General features: G+C 50.6%; 1 protein-coding gene across 2 annotated transcripts; it reads right to left on the bottom strand.

Annotated features, from left to right (window-relative positions):
* Positions 1 to 688: 688 nt before the first annotated feature.
* Positions 689 to 24,888, bottom strand: CCL24 (C-C motif chemokine ligand 24). 2 transcript variants are annotated; one of them, XM_045285960.1, is made up of 4 exons: positions 24,806 to 24,888; positions 2,953 to 3,028; positions 2,678 to 2,795; positions 689 to 1,510 (listed from the first exon to the last, which is right to left on the bottom strand). In XM_045285960.1, exons 2-4 carry the CDS (start codon positions 3,023 to 3,025, stop codon positions 1,345 to 1,347), a joined length of 357 nt encoding a protein of 118 aa, XP_045141895.1. In that variant the 5' UTR covers positions 3,026 to 3,028; positions 24,806 to 24,888; the 3' UTR covers positions 689 to 1,344. The 2 variants fall into 2 exon arrangements, with proteins under 2 accessions (XP_045141895.1, XP_004706041.2); XM_004705984.2 differs by lacking the exon at positions 24,806 to 24,888 and having other exon boundaries at positions 2,953 to 3,080.
* Between the last annotated feature and the right edge of the window lie 1,497 nt (positions 24,889 to 26,385).

Here is a 26,385-nt window from a genome sequence, read left to right as displayed (position 1 = left end):
GGCTAGGGCTAGGGTTGGATTAGGGTTCTGGCTAGGTCTAGGTCTATGATTAGGTTGGGCACAATGACTTGCCCTTGATTACCAACTAAAGGTGAGTGATTCAAACCCACTCAGTGGTGTCATGATGACAGACTTGGCTCTCTATTTCTGCCAAGATTACAGTGAAGAAGGCCCTAGGTCGCCATCCCTTGGAATACACTTGTCAACGATGAGTTTCGTCTATTTCTTGCATTACTAGTTCATGCATCTCTTGTGTAGAGAAAACACTTCCTGGTGGAGTGGTCAAAACACTTGAATGGGACCGGTCTGTGCGTGGGTGAGTCTCAAAGTTAGTCGACAGATCGAGGGCACTCTGAGGATGTTCTGGGCTCATGTTGCCTTCACCCCTCCCAGCTTCCAGTGGCCACGTGCCCCCAGGACCCTGGTTTAGGATACGTGCTCCATGGTTCCCACCCAACCCTCCTCCGTTTCCCCCGCTGGAGATGAGAACAGGAGAGAAACGGCCGGTCAGAGGAGAAATCGTCTTTACTAGGTTGTGAGGAGAGCAGCAAGGCGTTCCCGCTCTTGCCACACGAAGCTCACGCTCTCCCATGCCTGGGGCCAGAAGGCAGGCTTCCTCTCCCCCCTCCATCGCGACCCCCCACCCTTCCTCTCGCCCAAACACGCAGGAAAGCCCCACCCTCCACACCAACGAAGCATCACGGAGCAAGCGCGTCACCAGACAGGCATCTCCAGGTCATATCTTCACAAAGGACTCAAATTCCCCAGGCTGGCCCTCACCCACACGGTCCGTGTCCAGGGCTTTACCAAAGCCTGCGCGCCCCATGAGAAGTGGCCAGGGAGGGCCCGCTGTTGCCATTGGCAACCTGGGAGAGTTGGAAGTGGGACCAGGCTGGGATGTCCCCAACATGCCAGGGAGGTGCAGCCCTCAATAGGTCACCCGTCCCCAGACAGACAGGCAGCCCTGAGGCCCCACTGCCCGCCCAATGGCTGATGAAAGCCATCAGAGGCCATGGCATAGGCAGGCTGGTGTCTGCAGGGTCCAGGCCTCAGGAGCCTGGGCTGAGCTGCCCCCCCGCCCCCCCCGGGGGAGCCAGAGGAGAAGTAGCCCCACCTCTTCTCAGGGGAAGGCAAGCCCAGTCTCCGTCCAGGGCAGACAAGGGGCCTTGGGTGCTCCGGGAGCAGGCCTTGCCTGCCTTGGCTTTTCATGGAGTCAACACCTGCTCTGAGAATGGTGCAGAGAAGCAGGAAAATCAGCCCTTCACCTGTCCGTGCAGGCTCCCCAGGCCTCAGGCAGCCCATGCTGGGGGAGAGGCCCGGGTCCGGGGCTGGAGGCCAGCAGGGTTAGATGGTGGTGCCGTTGGCAGGGTGTCTTCGGGTCTGGGATCTTCTGCCCGTTGCCTTGGTGCTCAGGGAGGTCTTTTGCTTGGCCTCCAAGTGCTTCACGTAACTCTGGACCCAGGACTGCTTGGGGTCCGCACAGACCTTACGACCTATTTTGGTGGTGAAGCTGTGGGGAGAAGGAATGATCAGGCATGCCTGAGACTCAGCAAGGACCCCCCTCTTCATCTTACAGGGAGGTGTGAGAGCTGTGGGGCCAGCCCCATGCCCAGGTCTCCCAGCAAGGAAGGACATAGTGTCTTCTCTCTGGGTGACTCTGGCTCCTAGCGTCAGCGTTGGGAAGGAAAATGGGGTGGGGGGGAGATGAGGAGTTTGTGGTCAGCAAATTCCCTGTAAAGCTGGGGAGGGCAGGGAGGCTCCACTTGGCCTTAGAAAATGCTGAGTCTGACGGCAGAGATACAAGCTCTACCCATGGTGGGGGAGGAGGGGTGAACAGAACAAGCCGTGGGCCATGGGTACCCCCTCTTCTGCCAGGACATGAGCCTGGAAGGATGCCAGGGATGGGAGTGGGCTGGGCTGGCCTCCATGAGAGAGCCGCTCATAGAGGGGAGGACCCAGGCTATGATCCTGAGTCTGGTGGTCATCAGGGAGAGTTTAGCATACTAATCGCACCTGCCTCCTGCCCGTCCCTGTTACCAAGTGGGTTCACCGTAGGGTTATTTGGGATCCGGAGACCTAGCTACCTTGGTGACCTTGAACAAGCCCCTTTTCTGAGCCTCAGCCACGGGGCGTCTGCATCGTACACTTGCTGAGAGGGTTTGTTAAGATCGTGTCACACGCCCCAGAGTTACTTGGCTCAGTCAAGGCAAGGACGGCAAGACTCCATCTCACAGGCTTTGGGCAGGTTGTGGGGAGAGACCAGTCCCTGGAGAAGGACATCATGTTTGGTGACGTGGAGGGGCAGCGAAAGGGCGAAGGGCCCTCAGTGAGGTGGGCACCGTGGCAGCAGGGATAGACCCAAGCAGAGGAGCCATGGTGAGGCTGGCACAGGACTGGGCAGGGTTTCATGCTGTTGTGTGTAGGGTCGCTATGGGTTGGAACTGGCACCTAACAATGACGACAACAAGGGCCTAACCGCTGTCTCCCGTGCTCAGTCAACAGGGATCGAATCTGACTCCTCTTCCCAGTTTTATGGGGGAGGAAGCTGAGGCACAGATGGGAGAAAGGGGCATCCCCTGTCGTGCACAGAGCAGAGTCCTCCTGACTGTTCCTCGGGGGTCTAGAAGTTTCCCCGCTGCCCCCCTCCTGGCCGTTCCCTGGAAGAAGCAATACTTACATCACCCCTGCCTTGGGGCAGACGCTCCCACTGGACAGTTGGTAGCTCACCACGCGGCTCATGGGAATTTCCTTGGAAGCAAATTTCATGCAGCAGGTGGGAGGAATGACCACAGGGCCTAAAGGACAGAGAGTTCTTTCCCAGACTGCCCCAGGTTCCAGGTCACCAGAAACCAAGCCCACCCTGTGCACGCAACACCTCCTGCCTGACTCGGTCCCTCTGTCACTGTTCTGTCCTCCCGGCACCATCCCCACTGGGACGCGGCCCGGCCTTACCGGAGAGGGTGATGTGGCCAGTGCAGAGGGCCAGGAGCATCAGGCTGACGAGGAGGGTCACAGGGCCTGCCATGTCCTGGGGAGCAGAGGAGGCAGAGCAGGGCATGCAGGAGACTGTCGGGCACTAGTTCCTTGCGAAGCCACTGCCCTTTTTATAGGGGTGGCTGGGAGGAAGTTTGCTGACCAAGGCCCTACCTCCTTCCCCTCTCGGGCTTCCTCGCAAATCCTGGTGGCCCCTGAGGTCTGAAAAGGGGAAGTTGTTACAGATGATTCAGGGGTTATTCTGGATGCTCTAAGAAGCCCCGGTGGCACCAGGGTGAAGCATGCTACTACCAGCCACAAAGCTTGGCGGTGGGTTGAACCCTCCAGCAGCCCCCGAGGAGCAAGGACCTGGCAAGGGGCCTGTGATCATTGTCTAGAGAAACAAATCCAGAGACACTCACATGTGTACAAGAGAGAGCTTTCAATCAAAGAACAATTGTGTATGAAGACAACATCGCAGCCCACCCCAGATCAAGTCCATCAGTCTGATAGTAGCCCATAGGTCCGATACCAATCTATACATTCCTCTTCAGACTCACGCAACACATGCTATGGCGCCGCCGAATGCAGGAGGATTACGGGCCAGTGGGTGGAAAGTCTTATGGATCCAGTGGCGGTGGAAGCATCTCAGTGCTGGCATGGGTCTCCACGTGGCTCCTCCAGCTCCAGGGCCCTGGCTCTGTCAGCATAGCTCCATGTGGCTTGTCCACAGGAATGTGTAGCAGAGACGGTGTGGCTAGCCACCAGTGACCTATTTATCTCCATCGCACCTCCAAATGAGGTCATCAAGCTGCAACCTGATTGACAGGCTAGATTCTACCCCTTCCTCCAGCTGACAGGAGATGATGGCACTGCCACAGAGCCCTGGTGGCATAGCGGTGATGCGTTGAGCTGCTATCCACATGGTCGGCTGTTTGAAACCACCAGCTGCTCCTGGGGAGAAAGACAGGGCTTCCTACTTCACACAAAGAGTGACAGGCTCAGAGACTCACAGGAGCAGTTCTCCCCTGCCCTATAGGGTCCCTGTGAGGGGACACAAGAAGGAAGGTCTGGGGGGTGGGGTGGTAGGGGCAGTGCCCTGCCTGGGTGACTGCAACAAGCTTTGGAGGCACAGTTAGAAGGCGGATGAAGGTCCTCGACGTGCTGCTCATTCTCTGTAAGGTCGTGAGGAAGTCACTGACTGTTCCACACCTCCTGGGTTAGTCTGGGTCCATTAGAGAGTTTTATATAAAGGTTAAGTGCACATCAAGAAAACATCCCAATCCAGTGCTGGCCAAGCCCACAAGTCCAACATTAACCCATATGTCCGGCACCAATCCACAAGTCCTCCTCCATCTAACAAAACACACGCAGTGATGCCGACTGCAGGAGGAAAGCCGAATCCGTGAACGTGTAAGCATCTCAGCGCTAGCAGGGGTCTCCACACGGCTGCTCCAGCACCCAGGGCTGCATCGGGATAGGTCCATGCGGCTTCTCCTTGGAGATGTCTTGCAGGAAGTGAGCCTTGCCAGTTGAAGCAGGGAACTGGCTAAGGCAGCTGCACCCTGGTCCAACCATCGGAAAGCAAGAGACCTGAGAACTCAAACGGCAAGGCTCACCCAGCCATTTAGCATTCTGCCCTTCAATTAACCCCATATGTGTTTATCAGCCAGGTTGGCACAATAAGCTAACTACCTCACCTCTGCTTCTTCAGCAGGAAGCAGGTATAAAGTCAGCCCCATTTTCTCTCTTCCTTCCATTCATCTGTGCACCCCACTTGTATTTGTGGTTGGCCCCCATCTCCTGAAGATCCCACGCACAACAGAACAACAGCCATTGAGTTCCTGATGGTTCTCATTGTCTGGTTTATCTGGAAGTAGATGGCTAGACCTCTGTCCTGGTCTGTCTTAGTCGAGGACCTCGGCTGACACTTGGTCAGCTGCACAGCAATACCCAAGCCTCTACGGACAGGCAGGTGGCAGCTGCATACAAGGTACATTGGTGAGAATCGAACATGGGTGTGTCCTACATGGAAGGTGGCGATTGTACCACAGAGCAACTGATGTCCCTCAAACTCTAATAAGATGTGCGCATGTACCAGGCTCCGGCGAACTTTGAGAGGGGAGACTGATGAATGATCAAGTGTGCATATCGATGATTCCAGGTACTGGCAGAGTGACCCTGGATCCCCTCTGATTCCACCGGCTCTCCTGGACCCAACAGTGGGGCCTGTGCCCGCAGGTTCTACATGACTTAGCCCAGGTTGTTGTGGCAGTTACGTGCCGCAGAGTCAGTTCTGATCCATCGCAACCGTAGGCTCAACAGAATGAAACTCTCTGGTCCTGAGCCATCTTCACAACAGTTCCTATGTGTGATAGGCTGGGTAGACTAGAGCAACAAATCCAGTGGCACACACACACACGCACACACATATGTGTAAGAGAGAGCTTTATAACAAGAAGCAATGATACATCAAGCGAACATGCCAGCCCCGTCCAGATCAAGTCCACAAGTCTGACACTAGTCCACAAGTCCCTCTTCAGACTCATGAAGCCACAAGCCATGATGCAGGAGGCAGGAACATCACCGGCCGGTGGGTGCAAAGTCTTGTGGATCCAATGGCAGTAGATGCCTTCTCCAGGGCTCGCACAGATCTTAGCCTGGCTGCTCAACAGGAACGTGAAGGCAGAGAGAGAGGGGGAAGGTTCCCAGAACCCTCCTTAGGAGAAGGCCACTCCCACAAGGAGGCATCATCAAGCTGTGACCTGATTGACAGGCTAAACTCCACCCCTTCCCTCACACCTTCAAGTGGACACGAGATTATGTAACTGCTGCATCTTCCTGTGCTTGCGTCCCTTGATGCAGCCACTGTGTCCATCCACCTCGTTGAGGGCCTTCCTCTTTCGCTGCCCCTCTATTGCACCAAACATGACATCCTTCTCCAGGGACTGGCCTCTCCTGACATTTCCCAGAGTCTATGGGGGCTGTGGGGAGTGTGGACTTCGGCCTCTAGGAAATTGGAGTGTCTGGAAATTTACCTCCTCTCCGCGCAGCTCTAGGGCAATGTCTGCCAGCAAACCCCAGACTCCAGGTCCAGTGGGACGTATACACCTTGCTGAGGTCCCTGAGGAGGTGGTCAAGGCAGTTTCCTGCCTTGTCATAGGATGGGGGACTTTGCTTAGCACCCCGCCCCACCTCTCCCTTCCTGATTTGTTTTCTCCTCCCCCACTGGTCACCCACAGAGTCTCCACTCAGCATCTGTTTGGGAAACCCCTGCCTGAGACAAAGGGAGGGGGGCTGTGTACGTGGGTGGGTTGGGGAACACAGGAAGGACTGGTCGCTTCTGCTGGTGGGAGGAGAGCCCAGAGGACTCTGAAGGTCAAGAACAGTGGTGACTGTGAAGCTGGGTCCTCAAGGTCAAGCTCAGTTGTAAGAAGTGGGAGTGACTTTGTCAGACACCATGAGACCTGGTCGAACCCTCCTCAGTCCATCCCGACTCCAGTTTAAAAAAAAAAAAAGAAAAGAAATTTTTTTATTGTACATTGGCTGAAGGTTGACTGAGCAAATCCATTTTCCATCCAACAAATCATACACAGTGTGTTCCACAGCTTGGGTTGCAATCCCTACAAGGCAGCAGAGTGGATCCCACTTCCTCCCAGGGGTTCCCATTTCCACACCTCCTTTTCTAACCCCTTTGCACTCTCTCTTTGGCTAATTGCTGCCCCACTGATCTCAATGGTTGACTATCGAAGGGCCCAATTCCATAGTGTTCTTCTTGTTCTCCTCCAGGAGCCCTGGTGATGGCGTGGTTATGGGTCGGGTGTAGAGTTACAGTCTCCGAAACCCACAGAGGGTCACCGTGAGCCAGCATTGGCTGGAGGGCGGTGAGTAGGGTTTATTGGTCCCTGTATAGAGTTGTCTGTTGTTTGGCTAACAACGGAGCCGTCGTCGGCGGAGTGGCTGCATTTTGAGGCCTAAATGGGGATGAAGGTCTTGGACTTCCACCAGTCTCTGTCCAACCAGAAAGCCTAGTCTTTCTGTTTTGATGGCTTTGAGTTTTCTCACACTCGAGCCAAGGCTTTCGAATGTGATTCCTTTCACAACAGTTGGCCGTGGTAGCCAGGCACCATCTAGCTCTTCTGGTCTCTGGATCATGGAAGCTCATATTTGTGTGGTCCGTTGGACCACTTGTTCCCACGAGTCTTCCATTTTCTCCACGCTTCTTTCCTCCGGATGCAGAGAGACCCGTAGCTGCACCGTAGCTGGCCACAGAGAGACCTGTAGCTGCACCATAGCTGGCCAGAGAGAGGCCCGTAGCTGCACCGTAGCTGGCCACAGAGAGACCCATAGCTGCACTGTGGCTGGCCACAGAGAGACCCGTGGCTGCACCGTAGCTGGCCACGACCGTGAGCTTTTAAGAACTCAGCCACCAGTCACCAAAGTCAGATGCAGAACATTTTCTTTGTGGATGAGGTTATGGAAATTGGCCTAAGTGTCCTGAGCCCCCAGACCCCCATGAAGACTTCCTTGCAGGGGCAGATCACCAGCCGTGTCTTCTGACGTGGGTTCTAATTGACCACCTTTTGGCTAGTGGTTGAGCCCTTAATGGTTTGCACCACCCAGAGAGTCCCTTCTGACCACGTGACAAATGCTGAAAGCCCCGCCCAGCTCTTGCCTAGCTTTCTACCTGTGGTAGTTACCTAATACCATGTCAACTTGAAGGTATTAAGATCAAAGGGGTGGAGTTTAGCCTGTCAATCAGGTCACAGCTTGACTGGAGGTCGACCGAGATAAATGGCTCTCTGGACGCAGGCCACACACTCAATCTCTGCTTTCACCTTCCTGTGGACAAGCCACGTAGAGCCATGCTGAGACCCGTAAGAGGCCTGGAGATGCTTCCATCGCCACTGGATCCACAAGATCTTGCACTCACTGGCCTGTGATCGCCCTGCATTCTGCATCATTGCTTCTACTTCATGAGTCTGAAGAGGGATTTATGGACTAGTATAGGCCTTATGGACTCAATCTGGACTGGGCCGGGATGTTTTCTTAATATACAATTACTCTTTGATGCAAAGCTGTTTCTGATATGTATCTGAGTGCCAATGAATTTGTTTCTCTAAGCCAACCCGGTCTAACACACTGCCTTCAAAGAATTGGTTCCAGTCCCTCTGCCCCACCCAGCAGCAGCAACCCTCCCCTGGCATGGTTGTTGTTGTTGAGGAGGGTGAGATGAGCACCTTTGTGTGAAAGCTGGTAACACAAACAGAGAGTTCTCCTGTTTGCATTTCGGCCTGTGCTTTGCCTTCCACCCAGAGCCGGTGGCCTGTTGTCTGTCTGGGAGCCGGGCGGGTGTGACAGATGTTGATGGAGAAGTGAAGAGGCAGCATGCAGGCACAGAGTGGAGACGGGAGTGGGGGGGGGGGGGGGGGGGGTGTTGGCAAAACGCTGGCTGTGAGCCTGTTGCAACACGAGGTGGGTGGCCGGAGGTCATTGGGTGGGAGGATGTGGGCTGAGCGGTGTCACTCAGATTAGTTTCACCCTTTATGGGATTCCCCAAGCTTTTTTTGGGTTTGTTTTGCTTGTTTCCAGAGAAGTAGAAGAGGCAGGTGTCCTTAAGCCCTATTTGACAAAGAGCAGATTGAATTCTACCGAATCTAAGTAGCACCGAGCTAGTTGGAACCCTAGATGGGCCTGGGTGCCCCATCCTTCCAGAAAGGATGGGTGGACTCCCACCACCAGGGGGATTAGGTAAAGAGCCAGATGGAGACTTTCTGGGAAAACAGAGGTGACTGGGACACGCTGGCGATGCACTTGGTTGGAACTTACACGCTGGCGATGCACTTGGTTGGAACTTACAGAGAAAAGGGAGGCGAGACACAGAGAAGGAGAAGCAGGGAGGAGGGCGGTGTGGTGGAGGAGGGAAAGGAGAGACAGAGGCAGAAGTGACAGAGCACACTTGGGGAAGGGAGGACAGCAGGAGACAGGCCAGAGGGGAAGAAAGAGACAAAGAGCCCACCTGTCTCCAAGGCCAACTCACAGGGACCCTGTAGATGGAGTTGAACTGCTCCTTAGGCTGTAAATCTGTACAGGAACAGACAGCCTCGTCTTTCTCCCGAGGAGTACCTGGTGGATTTGAACGGCCCACCTTGTAGTTAGCAAGCCCAATACTTTTATATCCAACATCCCCAGGGCTGTGTGCCATGTGCCCCTTCTATGATAAGGGAGTTTCTTATCTTTTGGGTAGTAATATCAAGTTTTCCTCAAGTACTTATTATATATTATATATAATATATACTATTATTATATATATATACACACACAAACACACACATACACAAGGGCGTACTCTCCCCAAAATGATGCTCCTTTGTGGGTTTTTTTTATGTGAAGGGGATAGTGTATTTGGCATTTGTTCCACCAGGTCAGACTGTTAATCAAACTTTATATTTAGGGGTTCTGAAAAGATTGTATAACAATGTGAGACGAAAAAGGCCTGATTTGTGGCAGATGAGGGACTGGTTTTGCCACAACAATGCACCTGCTCACGCAGCCATCTCAGTGCAACAGTTTTGGGCAAAAAAAACAGCATGCCTCTCTTGCCCCATGCACCTTACTCACCTGACCTGGCTCTGTGCAACTGCTTTTTGTTTTCTCTAACGAAGAGGAACACGAAAGGACAGCGATTTCATGACGGAGAAGAGGTGAATAAAAAAACGAGGGAGGTGCTGTCAGCCATCCAAACAGATGAGTTTGAACAACGTTCCCGAGAATGGAGTCGCAGATTTGACAAATGTATTAAGTGTAATGGAGAGTACTTTGAAGGTGATAAGGTTGTTTTGTAAAAAAAAAATTTAATAGATCGCTTTGAAAAAAATTCCGTTTGGGGGGAATCCCCCCTTGTGTATATATATATATATACACACACACACACACATTGCCATATAACAGATGGAATGCAAAGAGGATCAAAATTGTGACAATGGTCCAAGAGTCTCTGAAGTCCTGGGGCTCTGGGAGACTTTCCCTTCTTATGTCATCACCGGGGAGGAGGAAGGAGGGAGGAGGGAGGAGAGGGCTGGGGCATAGCAACCGAACCGAACCAAACTCACTGCCTTTGAGTCAATGCCGACTCATAGTGACCCTGTAGGACAGAGAACTGCCCCTGTGGGTTTCTGAGACTGTGACTCAGTTAGGCAGTTTAGCTTAGGGCATCCATTACGCATGCTCAGAGGTTCAAGCTTCTGGCCAGGAAGGGCCTGGATTGGCCCATCTAAGCCAGGTGAATTTGATTCAGCCAAAGGGGTTGACGAGTATTGTCGACCACGCCTCCCAACGGGTCCCCTGAAAAGGCCAGAGGTATTGCTCTGGTGCACTCTCTCTTTCCCAATGGCTGCTACACAATGCAGCACAGCCAGGCTGCAGTCCCGCACTGTGCCGTGGACTCTGGCTGGCTCGTGTTCCATTCACTGTAGAACCTGACACTCCTTCTATTCTCTATAAACCCACTTGGATCACAAACCAGGTTTCAGGGTGAATTCTTTCTTACGCGGAGCCAAGGACCGAGGTATATCTCTCCTCCGAGAGATCGGACAACTCTTTATGGGAATTGAAAGCCCCAGTATGCATCTGGGAAAAGAACCGATGATGAGGGAAGCAGGGAGCAAGCAGCAGAGGTGGTGCCCCTCAAAGGGCGGGGGAGGGGATAGCCACCTGGGTGAGCCACACTGTGAGCTGTGAGGTGGCACAGAGTCCTACAAGCGCCATGAAGCAGCTCCAGGGTGGCCACATCAGTGAGGGGACTCGGACACAGCTTGATGAGAAATGATTGGAAGAGATGAGCTGTTTGTTTGGACAAGAAATTACTTCAAATATCTTCAAGTGGCTTCGTGACACCACTCACCCAGGGATGGCCTCCCAAACTTAACTGACCACATCTTTATAAAGAGTCCCCCAAACTTGATTCTGACTCACAGAGACCCGCTGGAGACCCTAGAGGGCAGGATAGAACGCCCCTGTGGGTTTCTAAGGCGTAGCATCTTTACAGGTGTAGAAAGTCTTCTCTTTCTACCTGGAGAGGTTGCTGGTTTTGAACTGCTGACCTTGGAGTTAGCAGCCCTGCTCTTAGTTCACCAGGCCACCAGGGCTTCCACATCTTCAACAAAGAAAGCCCTCTATCTAAGCAAGGTCACTGTTACTGACACAGGGCTTATGACCTCAACATGTCTTGTTCTCAACTCACTGTCATTGAGTCAATTCCGATGCATAGTGACCCTACAGGACAGGCTAGCACTGTCCCCGTGGGTTTCCGGGGTGGCTGTACATCTTTATGGGAGCAGACAGCTTCATTGTTCTCACATGGAATGGTTGGTGGGTTTGAACTGCAGACCTTGTGGTTAGGAGACCAACACATAACTCACTGCACTATGCCACCAGGGATCCTTGTCCCACCCTAACAGTAACCATAGTGATGCAATTGTTAAGCACTTAGCTCCCTCTCTCCCCCAACCACTGCCATTTCATACACAAAGAATCAGGCTTAGGGAGGTTAGGAGGGGAAAGTGCTGACATTTGAGGGGTATACTGTCTGAATTTGAGGTTCATGGGCTGCCTCCCCACCCACTGGAGGGCAGTTTTGATTGTGTGAGGAGGGAGGTCCTGTGCTGTGAAGTCTCATCTGAAGATTCATGGCATGATTTGGATCCAGAGTAAATAAGATGGGAAGGGGGTTAAGGGGCAGGAAAGCTGGTTGGGAAGGGAGGATCCCAGCTGGCTTTGCTCCCTGTTTGGATCTTCTTGGAGAGCCAACCCCTAGCCAGCCCTGAATGCCAGGCTCTGGAGAAGAAAACTATAGGTTTCTTAACTCCCAGTGATTGGCATTCTTCCCCAAACTCCCCTGCCTAACACCTGAAAGGATGGGCCCGTAGCCGTCTGCAGATCAGCGGCACCAATGGCTAAGTGCTCAACTACTAAACAGCTGGGAGTTCCACGGCGCCCAAAGGCACCTGGGGACATAGTCCTGGTGATGTTTCCGACAGGCCACAGCCTTTGGAGCCTAGGAAGCAGTTCTCCACTTCCATGGCACTGTCCACGAGCCGGAGTCAACTTAATGGAAACTCATGACATCAGAACCCCAAGCCCACTGTTGTTGACTCAGCTGTGACTCATAGCAATCTCATAGGACAGAGTGGCATGGCTCTCTGGGATTGCCCAAGCTGTCCATCTTTCTGGAAGCGGATTGCCACATCTTTCTCCTGTGGAGTAGCTAGTGAATTTGAACCCTCCACCTTTCCATTAGCCGTGGAGGGCTTCAACCACCGCACCACCAGGGCTCCTAAAACAACAGCTAGGGTTCTGGTTTGAGCTCAGCTTTGGGGGAACAGTGGGACCAACATCGCTTCACTCTTCCCTGCCTTAGCATCCTCCTCTGTAAGATGGGAAATGATCATATATAGTTCACGAGCCTTAGAAGCCAGGAGGGAAAGGTGTCACCTCACATATTTTGGATAAGTGATCAGGAGGGACCAGCCTGGGCAAAGAACACTGTCCTTGAAGTAGAAGGATGGTGAACAGGAGGACGATTTTCAATGAGCTGGAGTGGCATTGCGGCTGCCACAGTGGCTCAAACCTAACAGCTGCGTGGAGGGTTCAGGAACGGGCAGGGTTTCGCTGTCAAGCACAGAGTTGTTGTGAGTTGGGCCAGACTCGACAGCACCTGACAACACCTGGTGGGCTCTGGGGAGGGCTGAATGCCATGATTCTCGTTGACTGGCCAGCCATGTCCGCCCCACATGGTGACCATTCTTAAGACTGTGACAGAAACTTGTGGTCAAAACTGATGCACTGACTAGACAGTCCACAGACAGGAGCTTCAGTGAACTTTACTATGTGAGCACCGTTCGTCTTGACAGCAAACGACCCTGAGAAGTAGATAGCCGCGTCCTTGCAGTAGAGTCCTGAAATGACGTGTTCAAGGTGGACCCGTTGGTGGCCCCACCGGTAGTTGATGGCACCAGTCTGAGCCCCTGTCATGTGCCAGAACGGTGGGGGGTCTTAGAGAGCCGTGGGGAGGAAGGGAAAGACCACAGAGGCAAAGGAAAATGGACAAGCTGAGCCTAAAGCTCATGTGTGAGAGGTCTCAGATCGCCACAACAGTCTAGGAAAAGAACAAAGACTCACATTGCCTGGTTTCAAAGCTTCCTATAATGCTGCAATCAGTACAAAAACAAAACAAGGTTTGTTTGGGCAGAAAGGTGGATGTATAGCTCAGTGGAATTGAGAGTCCAGAAGTTAAACCCACGCATCTCTGGCGATCTGATGTTTGACAAGGTGCCAAGACCACTTCTTGGGGAAAGAATTGACTATGCAACAAATGATTCTGGGACAACCAGATGTCCATCGTGTAAAAGAATGAAATTGGGTCCCTACCTCACACTATATGCAAATATTAACTCTAAACGGGTCAAAGACCTAAAAATGAGAGCCCAAACTGTAAAACTCCTAAAGGAGGCACAAGCATTCCTTGGATTAGCTAACAGTTTCTTATTTTTGATACCAAAAGCACAAGCAGCCAAAAGATACAAGACAGATAAGCAGGATCTCACCAGCGTGCAAAACTTTGTTGCCCCCAAAAACATGCCCAAGGATGGGAGAAGAGAACCCACATAACGGGAGAAAATATTTGCAAATCACATCTCTGATCCAGGTTTCGAGTCCAGAATACATAGAGCTCTTACAAGTCAACCACACAAACAGACAAATCGCCCATTTCAAAACTGGACAAAGCATTTCGGTAGCTGTCCACGAGGCTAACGAGTGCATGGAAAGATGCTTACTCGTATTAGTCATCAGGACAAAGCAAATCAAAACCACAATAAGACACCACTTCTGTCCAGGATGACTCAAACGAAGAAAGAGGAAATCAACAAGTGCTAGTGAGGGATGTGGAAAACTCAGAACCCTCGTACGTCACTGGTGGGAACATCGATCGGCTCTTCAAAAAGCTAAGTGTGACGTTACCATGTGACCCTGCAATGCAAGAGAGAGGGAAACACATGTACACTATCTACCTAAAAAAACACCAAACCAAGCTCCCTGCCATCTACTCACGGCTCACTCACGGTGACCCCCTGTGGGTTTGCGAGACCGTCACTGTTGATGGGAGTCGAAGGCCCAGTCTTTCTCCCAGGGAGCTGCCAGTGGTTTCCAACTGCCGACCACAAGGATCACAGCCCCCCTCATACCCACTGCACCACCGGGGCACCATGCAACACACAGGGTGTGCATCCCAATGCCAAGGGTTCAAGGGCAAGGGAGGGGGGATGAGATTTCTTCGGGGGGGGGCCTGTTGAACACCTCCTGGAATCAGATCTTGGTGGTGGTTGTACAACATTGTCAATCTAATGAAAACACTCCGTTGGACACTTCCCAAGATCAAAGTGGAGGATTTTATCGTATGTGAATTGCATCTCCACTTGAAATGAGATTGGAAAAAAAAAAAAGGTGGGTGGGGGTAGGTGGTGGAGGGAAGAAGGAAGAAAACAAGGACCTAAGAGGATGGAAGCGCTCCAGGAGAGTTACCCAAATGTCGTCCAAATGTTGGGTTTTAATGGCTTTGTGATGGCTCAGCCCCGTCTCAAAGGTCTCACCTGCCTCCTCCACGTGACCTGACTCTCACCCCATGGGGTGCCTTATCTATCAGACTGGGACTGGGCAAGCACAGGCTGGTAATAAGCACTGGGTTTCCCCCAAGTCTTTCCCTGCCCTGAGTACAACTTCCGGCAACTCGGTGGTCAAGGCGTCTTGTTTCAGGAATCTCGTGGAACAGTAGGAGCTGAAGTTCAGGGCTCCAACCTCTCTCTCATGCCCTGTCGGGAAACCCTCTCAGACCCACCCAAGCTCTCTGATGTTCTCTGTCCCTTCTCCTCGATGGTCAACAAAAGGCATTCACTCCACACACAAACGATCGAGAACAGCTTCAGACAAGAGGCTCCCTGTGATTTACCCAAAGCCATTGCTGTCAAGCCAAGTCCGATCCACGGTGACCACAGGTGTGCCTGAGGAGCGCTGACACACCTGGGGTTTCCTGGCTGTCGTGATGAAAGTGGGTGACCAGGTTTTCCTTTTCCACTAGATGGGCTCCAGTTGTCACCCTTCCCACAAAGAGCAAAGGGCCAGCTGGCCTCACTCGGGCCCTTTTCTGTATTGTGCAGGCATTACGTGTTGTTGAGTTCCCATTCATAGTGCCGGGGGTGTGGAGTGTGCATTTTTAAAAGTTTGTGGGAACCCACAATGATAGTCCCATTTTTTTTAAATCCATTTTTGCTAGTTTCCCCCCCACTTTTTATTCAATCTTTTGTTTTGTCTCCATTATTGTTGGTTTGCCCACCTATATAAGATAGGCAAGGATAAAACAATGGGACCAATGGTTCTGGAGGGATTTGGGGGGAAGAGGAGGCAGTGGAAGGGAGTGATGAGCAAACAATGCCACAGACAGGGGAACAACTAGGGAATTAAAAGCAACGACAAGGAGGACGTAGAGATGCTGGGGCTGTCAGAGCAACAGCAATCTAGCTGAGAGGAATTACTAAGAGGCAGAAGAAGGGCGAGCATGATAGTGGGGCAGGAGGAAGGGAAAAGGAAACAGAGGACAGATCTAGGAAGCAAAGCTATGGATAGAGGTATAAACTTAGGTGTGTACACATGTAAATACATGAATTCATAAAAATAGAAGTATTGGCCTATGTACATATATTTATATGACAATACATTGTGGGAGTGCACGGGCTTTGGGCCTCTGTTCAAGCCCTTCCTCAACACAAGAACACTTTGTTCTAACAATATGGCATTCTGTGATGCTCACCCTCCTGGCACGATCGCTGGAGACAAAACGGGTGCAGAAGCAAATGTAGTGAAGAAAGCTGATGGTGCCCGGCTATCAAAAGATAAAGCATCTGGGGGTCTTAAAGGCTTGAAGGTAAACAAGCAGACATCTAGGAGAGAAGCAACAAGCCCACATGGAAGAAGCACACCAGCCTGTGGGATCATGAGGTGTTGACGGAATCAGGTATCAGGCACCAGAAGACCCCAAGCAAAACAAAACAAAAACATATTGTTGAGAACAGGGGGATCGGAGCAGAGACCCCAAACCCATCTGTAGATAATAGGACATCCCCTAATAGAAGGGTCACAAGAAAGGGATGAGTCAGCCAGGGTGAAATATAGCACCAATGAAACACAATATTCCTCTGGTTCTTTGAGGCTTCCTCACCCCTCACTATCATGACCCCAGTCCTGTCTTTCAGTTCTGTCTAGCTCAGAGCATGTACACAGGTACAGATAAGAGTTCATGACACAAGGAATCCAGGTCAGATAAACCCCTCAGGAACAGAAATAGAACTAGGAATATCAGGAAGGTGGGGGAAGGAGGGCAGGAAGGAGGAACCGATCTCAATGCATCACCACCACCACCACCACCACCACCAGGGATGAACAACTGAATGTGGGTGAAGTGAAACAGTGGTCAGTGTAAGATATAAAGATAATTTATAATTTATCAAGGGGTCATGAGGGGGAAGGGGTGGAGGGAGGGAAAAAAGAGGAATTGATACTAAGGGCTCAAATAGAAAGTAAATGTTTAGAAAATGATGGTAACATATGTACAAATATGCTTGATACAAGTGATGTCTGGATTGTTATAAGAGCTGTAAGAGCCCCCCCAAAGATGATCTTTAAAAAATTCAGAAAAAAACCACTGCCAGAGAGGGGTGTGGAAAGTTTGGAACTCTTACACACTGCGGATGGCCTTGTAAACACGTGCAGTCATTGTGAAGAGTAACGTGGTGCGGTCTAACCAACTGGGAAGAGAAACACCATGCGACCCAGCCATACCTTTGTTGGGCAAATCCCCCAAAGAAACGGTCAGAACATGAACAGACATGTGTTCTCCCATGTTCACTGCAGCACAGCTCATAAGAGCAAGAAGCTGGGAAAAGCCCCAACACCCATCATAGAAGGATGTAGATATACACACAATGGAATTCTATGCAACACACACACACACACACACACACACACACACTTAAAAACATGAACCACAATGAGAACAGGCAACACCTCATGACATGGATGGGCCTGGAAAACATTATGCTGCGTGAAGTCAGTCAATCACAAAAGGACAAATATTGCATGAGTCCACTACCTTATGGATACACACCAAGATGAAGGCAGGTCTAGTCCAGTCCCCCAAGCAACAAGGTAGAGAGCCTGCCTGGTGCTCATGGACCAGCTCTCACTCCTTAGATGTTGAGACAGTTAAAGTTGATTATGACAACCTGGCTGATAAACACATGTGGGGTTAATTGAAAGGCGGAGGGATAAATGGCTCAGTGAGCCTCGACTTTCTAGTTCTCGGGTCTCTTGTTTTCTGATAGTCGGACCAGGGTGCAGCTGCCTTAGCCAGTTCCCTGCTTCAGCTGGCAAGGCTCACTTCCTGCAAGACATCCCCAAGAAGAAGCCACATGGGTGCTGGAGACTCCGTGTGGAGACCCCTGCCAGCACTGAGATGTTTACACATTCACTGATTCGGCTTTCCTCCTGTAATCGGCATCATTGTGTGTGTTTTGTGAGATGGAGGAGGACTTTGTGGATTGGTGTTGGACATATGGGTTAATGTGGGACTTGTGGGCTTGGGCTGCACTGGGTTGGGATATTTTCTTGATGTGCCCTTATCCTTTATATAAAACTCTCTCTTATACATGGGTTTCTGTGGATTTGTTTCTCTGAAGCACACAGACTAGCACAGGTTTGCATCTTAAAAACCACCTTGACAGAGGAGACCTCACCTCATCTGGGGTCAGTTTCTCAAGACAGGGGGGTGGGTGGGGGCGAGCCGCGAAGACCATTCTGTGACTGCCATACAACATTGTGCTAAGGTCACCTTAAATCAACAGATGCTCCTACGAGGGTGATAGGTGAACCTTACTGGAAATTCAAGTCTAGACGGGGGTCTCGGGGTGGGGGACCTGTATGTCTCAGAGAAGGTGATTACACTTCTGTGGGAGGGTCAACTGGATGGAACAATCTCCCATTGGGAAAATTGCCTGGTAAACTTTGCAGGATGATGGAATGAAAAGATCCTGGAATTTTCCCAGGAATGTTTGGAAGCCTCTTGGCACATATGACAGGGTGAAACCCTCCCCGGACCTGCGCCGCCTTCACAGCTGTTGCTATATGAAGGGCTTCAAAAAGTTCGTGGACGGTTTCCCTTATCTTTTCATTCATTCCCCCCCCCCCACAAACTTTTTGAAGTTCTCTTATATAGGAGCCCATACTTGCAGCCACTGTGTCAATCCCACTAATGGAGAGCTTTGTCCTTCTTTGCTGACCCTCTATTTGACCCAGCGCGATGCCCTTGTCCAGTGCCTGGACTCTCCTGAGTATATGCTCAAAGTACATGAGATGAAGTCTAGCCATCCTCGCTTCTAAGGAACATTCTGGTTAACAGCCAGCCTCTTAACCATCACACCACCGGGGCTCCTTCCCTTATTCTATGTGAACGACTGCCTTTTGGAATACGCTTACCTTCAGCATCAACACACTCCATTGTTCAGAAATTCCCATTCTTCTCCATGTTATCCAAAGATCTTTCTGATAATCTCCACCTTCATGCAAGCTCCCCCTGACATCGGCAACGATCATCGTTGTTGCATATTTCCATGCCACTGGGTTTTAATGATCGTCAGCAAAATGGTCCTGGCATGTAATTGGATACTATTAGATCATTTCTTCATTCTGTTGGGTCATCTTTTTTTTGGAGTGGGCACAAATATGGTTGTCTTCCCATCAGTTGGTCACCGCTTCCAAATTTCTTAGCATAGACAAAACGATCAATTCCAGTGTTGTCTTCATTTGTTGAAACATCTCAATTGATCTTGGTTCTTGATCGTATGTTATCGCCTGAAATGGCTCACCATTGACCAGGTTTGTTGGTTGGTTGTTTTGGATACAGTGACTCTTCTTTCCATCTTCTTTTGCCGCTTCCTGCGTTGTTCAGCGCATGGCCTACAAAATCCTTCAACACTGCTGCTCGAGGTGTGAATTTTTTCTTCAGTTCTTTCCGCTTGAGAATGTTCAGAGTGCTCTCTCCTTTTTGGTTCTCTACTTTCAGGTCTTTGCATGTTTTATTGAAATACTGTTATCTTTTCTTCTCAAAGCACCCTTTGAAATTTTCTATTCAACTCTTTTGCATCATCATTTCTTCCATTTGCTTTAGCTACACTATATTCAAGAGCAAGTTTTAGTGTGCCTTCTGGCGCCAGTTTTGATGTTTTCTGTCACTCAAATGACCTTTTGCTTTCCTCACGTGCAATGTCCTTGATGCCATCCTGCAATTTGTCTGGTCGTTGGCCATTTGTGTTCAACGCATCAAATAAATGCATCTTCAGATGGTCTCTAAATTCAGGTGGGATGTATTCAAAGTTAGGCTCTGGCTCTCACGGACTTGTTTTCACTTTCTTCAGCTTCAACTTGAATTTATAAATGAGCGTTTGATGGTCTGTTCCACAATTGGACCCTGACTTGTGCTGACTGATGATGCTAAGCTTCTCCATCAACTCTTTCCACAGGAGCTGACGTACCTGATTTGATTCCTATGCATCCCATTCAGTCCATGTGTACAGTCGCCGTTTATTTATCCCAAACACTGCATTTGCAATGAATAAGTCACTGGTCTTGCAAAATTCTATCATGAGCTCTCTAGCATCGTTTCTGTCACCCAGGCCACATTTCCAACTCCTAATCCTTCCTTTCGGGTTTCTCACGTTCACGTGCCAATCACCATTTGCTATCAATGCATCATGATTGCATGCCTGATCAGTTTTAGACTGCAGACGTTGGTAAACGAAAATTTCAAGTCCTTCATCTTTGGCGTTCGTTGACTTGGGTGTGAGTTTGAGAAATAGTCATATTAACTGGTCTTCCTTCTGTCGTGACTGTTAAGTGCCTCCACGTTGGTTCTGACTCCTAAGACCGATGCACAACAGAAGGAAGCACCTGTCCTGCACCATCCTTGCAATTGCTCTTGTGTTGGGGCCCAGGTCTTCCTTTGTAGGCACGTGCACGTGCATATGCATTATCTGATCACCGACAGGAAAGATCTTGAAATTTTATTTTTGACAAAAAATATGCCATTCCTCTTGAATTTGTCGGGCCCAGCAGAGTAAACCATCGCTTTTCTGGTTTGAAATGGCCAATCTCAGTCCATAGCAGCTCACTAATGCCTAGGCCACGTTATGCATTCCAGTTAGGATCTGGATGCATTTCACTTCATTTCTCACTATTTCCAATTTCCCTAGAGTCATATCTCATATCCATAACTGTCTTAGTTTTGTTTCTCCGAAGAACCCTCCCTAACACACTCACTATCAAAGTAGTGATAGAAATACAGTGAAGAAAATAAGAATTGGCACGTCTATATAATAATTAGGAAGAAATAAGTAAGCGAGGGAAAAGGGAAAGTAGAATACCCAACAAAGAAACACAAAGAAACGATCGAGTGAGATCATTCTGGTGTGCTGAAAGTAATGGGTGCATGTTTGCTGATGTTTTTAGAGTCTCAAACGATCACTCCACAAATTGCTCGCTCATCACCAAAAGAGAAGTAAGAATGAGTGGAAAAATGTGAGGTGCAAATAAAAATCAAGTCCGCCTTCTCCGTAAGATTTGAAGTTAAATTGGTGTGGTCCACAAGAGGGGTCGCTGTAGTGAGTTAGAATGCTCTTGTCCCAGATCCACTAAAAACTCGCTGCCGGACATTGGGAAGGCCTCTACCTTCTCCCCAGGTTCATTGTTCTCATCTATGGAATGGTGGTGATGGCCGTGGGACATTGGAGTGGCATGCTACTGCTTCATGTGGTCATGAAGATCCAAGATGGTAGGTGCAAGAGCATTTAGTAAATTTCAAAGCACAGAACACATATAAGCCCATGTTTAAGTCTTACAACAACCAGACTCTTCCTTTGTAGGAATGAGGCCCTGGTGGGAGCAGTTTCAGCAAAAGCACGGGTATTTGTGGTCAGTGAGGCCTTCTGGGTCCCAAATATTGGGCTTCTAGGCAGTCTTCCTGGCCTAAGGTTGGTCCTGCCAGCTCGTGGATGGACTTCAAGAAGGACAATGAAGGATAGAACCAACAATAATGGGGCTTCTAGAATTGTCCTTTTCCTGGAGAATGGGGGGTGGTTGGGATTGCGTGGAAAATATCTATTTCAAGATCTTAACCAGGGCAGATAGAGTAGATAGGTTTTCAGTTGAAATTTTTGTTCCTTCTCATCCTATGGTTGATGTAGATCATTAGCAACTCCCCTTAGCAACGGAATCACTACAGCTCCCTGTTAATCATTAAGCACACGCTGAAATGCAAATGTGTTTCTTGGTGGGGAAATCCCCCGGAGAAACTTACTAATAAAACTTCATCGAACGAGTTCGTATCTATTGATCCAGTCATGATTTTACTCATCTAACACATGGGCAAATTAAAGGGGTTTGTACACAGGTGCAGTCTCTGGGGTCCTCATACCGAGGTGCGAAAGAAAGAAGTATTATGAGCGTGCAGTCAGTGCCCAGACGGAGGAGGGCATAGGTTTCAAAGCAAGAGGAGCCAGGGAAGGGATACCTGGATCACACTGAAGAGCAGCAGAGAGCAAAGAAAACTCTATAGGAGAGATGACCCGAGCTGAGTGAGGCTGGCCAGGGGGAGGGTGCGGTAGGCATAGATACTTGGTAGAGAAGGGTGTTCTGGGCCCTGGAGACCAGAGGTGCAGAGCTCATGCCATGTGGGGTGACATGGTCAGAAGTGGTGTTTTAAAGCAATCATTTGGCAGAAGTGAGTGTCAAGTTGGTTGCCGAAGGAGATGGAAGTGTCCAGGATAATTCACAAGCTTTCAACTTGGCCTTAGGGCCATTGTGGAAAAGAAGAGCCCACAGGAGGGAGACAAGTCTGGGAGCAAGAAGTCTGGTGTGGGAAACAAGGATTTCTCTCAAGCTGTCTCCCCCAGATATATGCCAGATTAGCTGCTTGAGAATGACTATACACTTGGAGGTCATCAGGAGTGGATTAGGGGTCATTCTCCCTGAGAGTTATCAGCCATCTAGACCAAGCAGACACCACTCTTTATCCCACAACAAGTAGGGCCCACTCCCTTCTGATAAGGATAGTAGTTGTCTGTTTCCTTGTAGGAGACACCAGAGAGGTCAAACCTGCCCAAGGATGACCAAGGTTAGGCTGCCATCATGAATCTAGGGTCCGCCCATCTTGTCACATGTATGCCCCTAGACCTTCCCATTCCTGTGGGCACACCCCTCGCTCATCCCCTTCCTGTTACGCTTATGCCTATCATACATCCCCTTCCTACGATGTGTATGCCTAACGTACTGCCCCTTCCTGTGACGTGTGATTCTGTAAAGATGTCCCCCCAAAAGTGATATAATGCATGGTTAGCAATAAAGGAGCTCTCTCTGGAGCCCAGGGAGCTCTCCCCAAGCCTTGGAGTCAGAGGCTCCCCAGCTCTCGGTCCCCAAGGCTGCTGCTCCTGCTCTTGTGGCCTGGTTCCTCACATGAGGACCATCAAGCGGGGCGGAGGTGAGCGATGCTACCATGAATTGTGTCTGACTCCATTTATTCCAATCTCTCCTTTAACTCTCATGATCTCTATGACTTTACAATAACCCTTACTTATTATCACTGTACAATTGCGCCTACTGGACCTGTGATGATTTGTGGGGAACCCCTCTCCCCTTAACCCCACAGTCTGGGAGCCTTGGGGTACGTCCTGCTAGAGGTATGTGGTAGGCTTGGTAGGTAGAGGGAGGGCTGGACAGAGATCCAATTGATTACAGAACAGGAAGAACTCCAGGAAGTTCTGTTAGGTAGGCTAGCTAGGGCTGGAGGATGTCCGTTAACGCATGCCCAGAGGGCCGAGCTACGGAAATAAAGGAGTGGCGCACTGCACATACTCAGAGGTTCAGGTTTCCCCGCTGGGTAGGCATGGGTGGGCGCTGAACCTGGATTGGCCCACCTAGGCCAGGTGAATTCAATTCAGCCAATAGGGACGATCAGGGGTCGTCCACCACGCCTCCCTGTGGAATCCTTGAAAAGGCAGGAGCCCAAAATTGAGCGGAACACTTTTACGTGACACCGAGAAGCTTCCAGGCAGGCTGCATGTTCAGGAGGAGTCCAATGGGTGCCTTGTAAACCTGAAACTTCTTCTAACTCTCATAAAACTCACTTGTATCACAAACCAGTCTTCGGTGTGAATTCTTTCTCGTACGGAGCCAAGGACAGAGGTATATCTAGCTCCAGAGAGATCTAACAGTTCCACCCAGCCTGACATGTTGAAGGTGGGACCCAGAAACCCAGAGATCTCCCCCATCCAAATTCCCCACCCAACTCAGGCCGCAGACATTGACAGCATCATGCCAAGGCAAGGGCATGACCCTAGAAGTAGACCACATAGGTTCAAACCCTGGTCTTACCCTTGATTGCGTGGTGGCCCCAAGCAAGGTATAGCCTGTCACTCCATGAAGTGCCACAAGACTGGCAGCCCTTAGATTATCCCATGGAAGCCCCACTTGCTCCTCTGAACCCCTTTTTAATCTTCATCCTACCTCCATTTCACCAGCAGGGAGATGGAGGTTCAGGACCCCAAAGTCACGGTGCAAAAGGGTTGGTCCTGCATTTAGTCTGCCAAGGCTGTAGGTGGATGTTCTCTGTGGCATGCTGCCAATTGCCACCACAGTGAGTGTGCTTGCCTTTTGGTTCTGAACTCCCTTTGGGGACACAAACTACCTCCACCTTCATTCAGTCTCTCATCAGCTCCCTTCGGAGTTCCTGTCTCCCAAAGCCCATCTGTAGGAAACTGGACATCCCCTTATGGAAGGGTCGCAGGGAGGAGTCGAGCCAGTCAGTGTGCAGTGTAGCAACGATGAGACATACGACTTTCCTCTAGTTCCTAAATGCTTCCTCCCCTTCACCCCCGCCACTATCATGATCCCAATTCTACCTTACAAATCTGGCTAGACCAGAGGATGTACACGGGTACAGATAGGAACTAGAAACACAAGGAATCCAGGATGGATGATCCCTTCAGGAACAGTGGTGAGAGTGGAGATATCGGGAGGGTGGAGGGAAGATGGGGTGAAAAGGGGGAACTGATTACAAGGATCTACATATAACCTCCTCCCTGGAGGATGGACAACAGAAAAGTGGGTGAAAGGAGACATTGGACAGTGTAAGATATGACAAAATAATAATTTATAAATTATCAAGGGTTCATGAGGGAGGGGGTGGGAGAGGGAGGGGAAAAATGAGGAGCTGATGCCAGGGGCTTAAGTGGAGAGCAAATGTTTTGAGAATGATGAGGGTAACGAATGTACAAATGTGCTTTACACAATTGATGTATGTATGGATTGTGATAAGAGCTGTATGGGCCCCCAATAAAATGATTTTTTTTTAATGATGAACTTTAAATAAAGAAACTAACATCTGAGACACTAAGGATAGATGACGCTGGGTGGACTGTCAGGCAGGAAGTCTCAAGGTTCAAAGCAGGAGATAGCAGGTGAGTGCTGGAGATGGGGTGAGAGTAGAGGTGGGGAGCAAAGGGAAGGGGAGGATTCAAGAGAGTAGACTGGAGGTGCCACTGCTACCCATGTGCTTTCTGTACTATCCCTCCCTAAGTGCTACCACACACACACACACACACACACACACACACACACACACACGCAGACACAGTCCCAGAGTCGTGGGAACAGGGTAGCCCTGGGAGCCACTTACCTAGAGGTGACAAAGCGACAGCTGCAGCATCCGGTGCAAATGGTCTCCCCTTTCTTAGCAGATAGGGGAGAGCAGGAGAGAAGGGAGCCTGCTGCTCACTGCATCTTGTTTGCCTTGGAAAGTCACGAGCCCAAGGTTCACAAGAGGAATTTTGAGATATTAGCTTCCTGGCAAAGGGCAGGCGGGCGGGGCTGGGGTGGCTGTCCCCGTTGGTAGATCACAGAGTCCATTGTTGGGATGAACTTCTCCCTATGCACCCCAGAAGCTCAGCCTACCCATGCCCATGCCTGGAAGGGGTGGGGGGGGGCGGGTGGATGGACATGCAGCCGCTGTGGAGTGCCACGCGCTTTGGTCTCCTGAGGACAAGGCTGCCCAGAGCTCCACTTGAACAGGGACAGGAGGACACAGAGTGGCTGGACTTGAGGGCACTGCGAAGCCACGGGGCCAGACGGGATGGGTGGATTGCGATGGCAGCAGTTTCAAGGGGTCAGGGAGATCCCCTTGTGTGTCTCCGTGACATGGCTGCTCAAGCGGGGGGCCTTGGGGGTCTATTCTGGAAGAGGTCTGTAGTGGGCAGGGTAGGAAGGAAAAGGTCTGGACAAAGATCAAGTCGACTATAGAGCAAGAGGGACTCTAGGGAGTGTCGCCTCTCCTGAAAAGGAACACAGGGTTCAGTTCGATAAACACACACACACACACACACACACTCACTGCCATTGAGTCCACTCTGACTCTTGGCGACCCTACAGGGCAGAGTTGAACTGCCCTGGGTTCCTGAGATTGTCGCTCTTCATTGGAATAGAAAGACTCTTCTTTCTCCCGAGGAGCGACTGATGGTTTCGAACTACTGATCTCACCCACGTTAGCAGCCCAGCACATCAGCACTAGGACACCGGAGCTGCCCCAGCTTGGTAGGACGAAGCTATTGGTGGTGGCCCAAATAGTCCAAGGACAGCTCTGATGCCTTTGGATAAGACTGACATGGCCAAGCTCCTCTTGGTAGACTCCACCCAAGAACACTCAAGCTTCAGCTGAAGGCGTCCCACCCAGCGCCCGGAATTCCAGGATTCAATGAAGCACCATGTCCTCAGAGTTCAAAGTCCCTTGGAAAGATGGGCACGTAGAAGACTAGACTACAGAGGGATACGGTGTAGGAGTAGAGTGATTAAGAACATAGGCTTTAGGGGCAACGAAGCCTCGCTTCAGCTCCTGCTCAGTGACCTCTAGCAGCCTCCGTTTGGTCCTCTGTAAAGTGGAGCTGAAATCCTGCGCTTCCTGCAGGGGTTACGGAAGAGCGAGTGAACCGCCGAACATGAACTTCTTGGCACAGCGCCTGGCCTGCAGTCAAAGGTCATCAATTGTCGTTACTATTGCCGGGTTCCTTGTCCAAAGGGCTCTGAAAGCGGAGAAAGACACTTCAGAGGAAGACCGATAGGTGTTGCCGGGTAGAAAAAGGGCCAAGGGTATGCCAAGCCAGGGGGAAGAGGGAGGCAGGGGGAGCCTGGTGAGGAGTCTGGTGATGGGAGGGGGCAAGGCTGAGAGGTGGGGGCAGGCAGGGCTATCCCACAGAACCTCACCCG

Source organism: Echinops telfairi, unplaced genomic scaffold (assembly GCF_000313985.2).
Source record: "Echinops telfairi isolate 266 unplaced genomic scaffold, ASM31398v2 ScPeMD7_5;HRSCAF=22, whole genome shotgun sequence".
Taxonomy (NCBI): Eukaryota; Metazoa; Chordata; class Mammalia; order Afrosoricida; family Tenrecidae; genus Echinops; species Echinops telfairi.
Note: the sequence above shows the minus strand (reverse complement) of the source record. Positions and strands in the feature narration are given on the sequence as shown.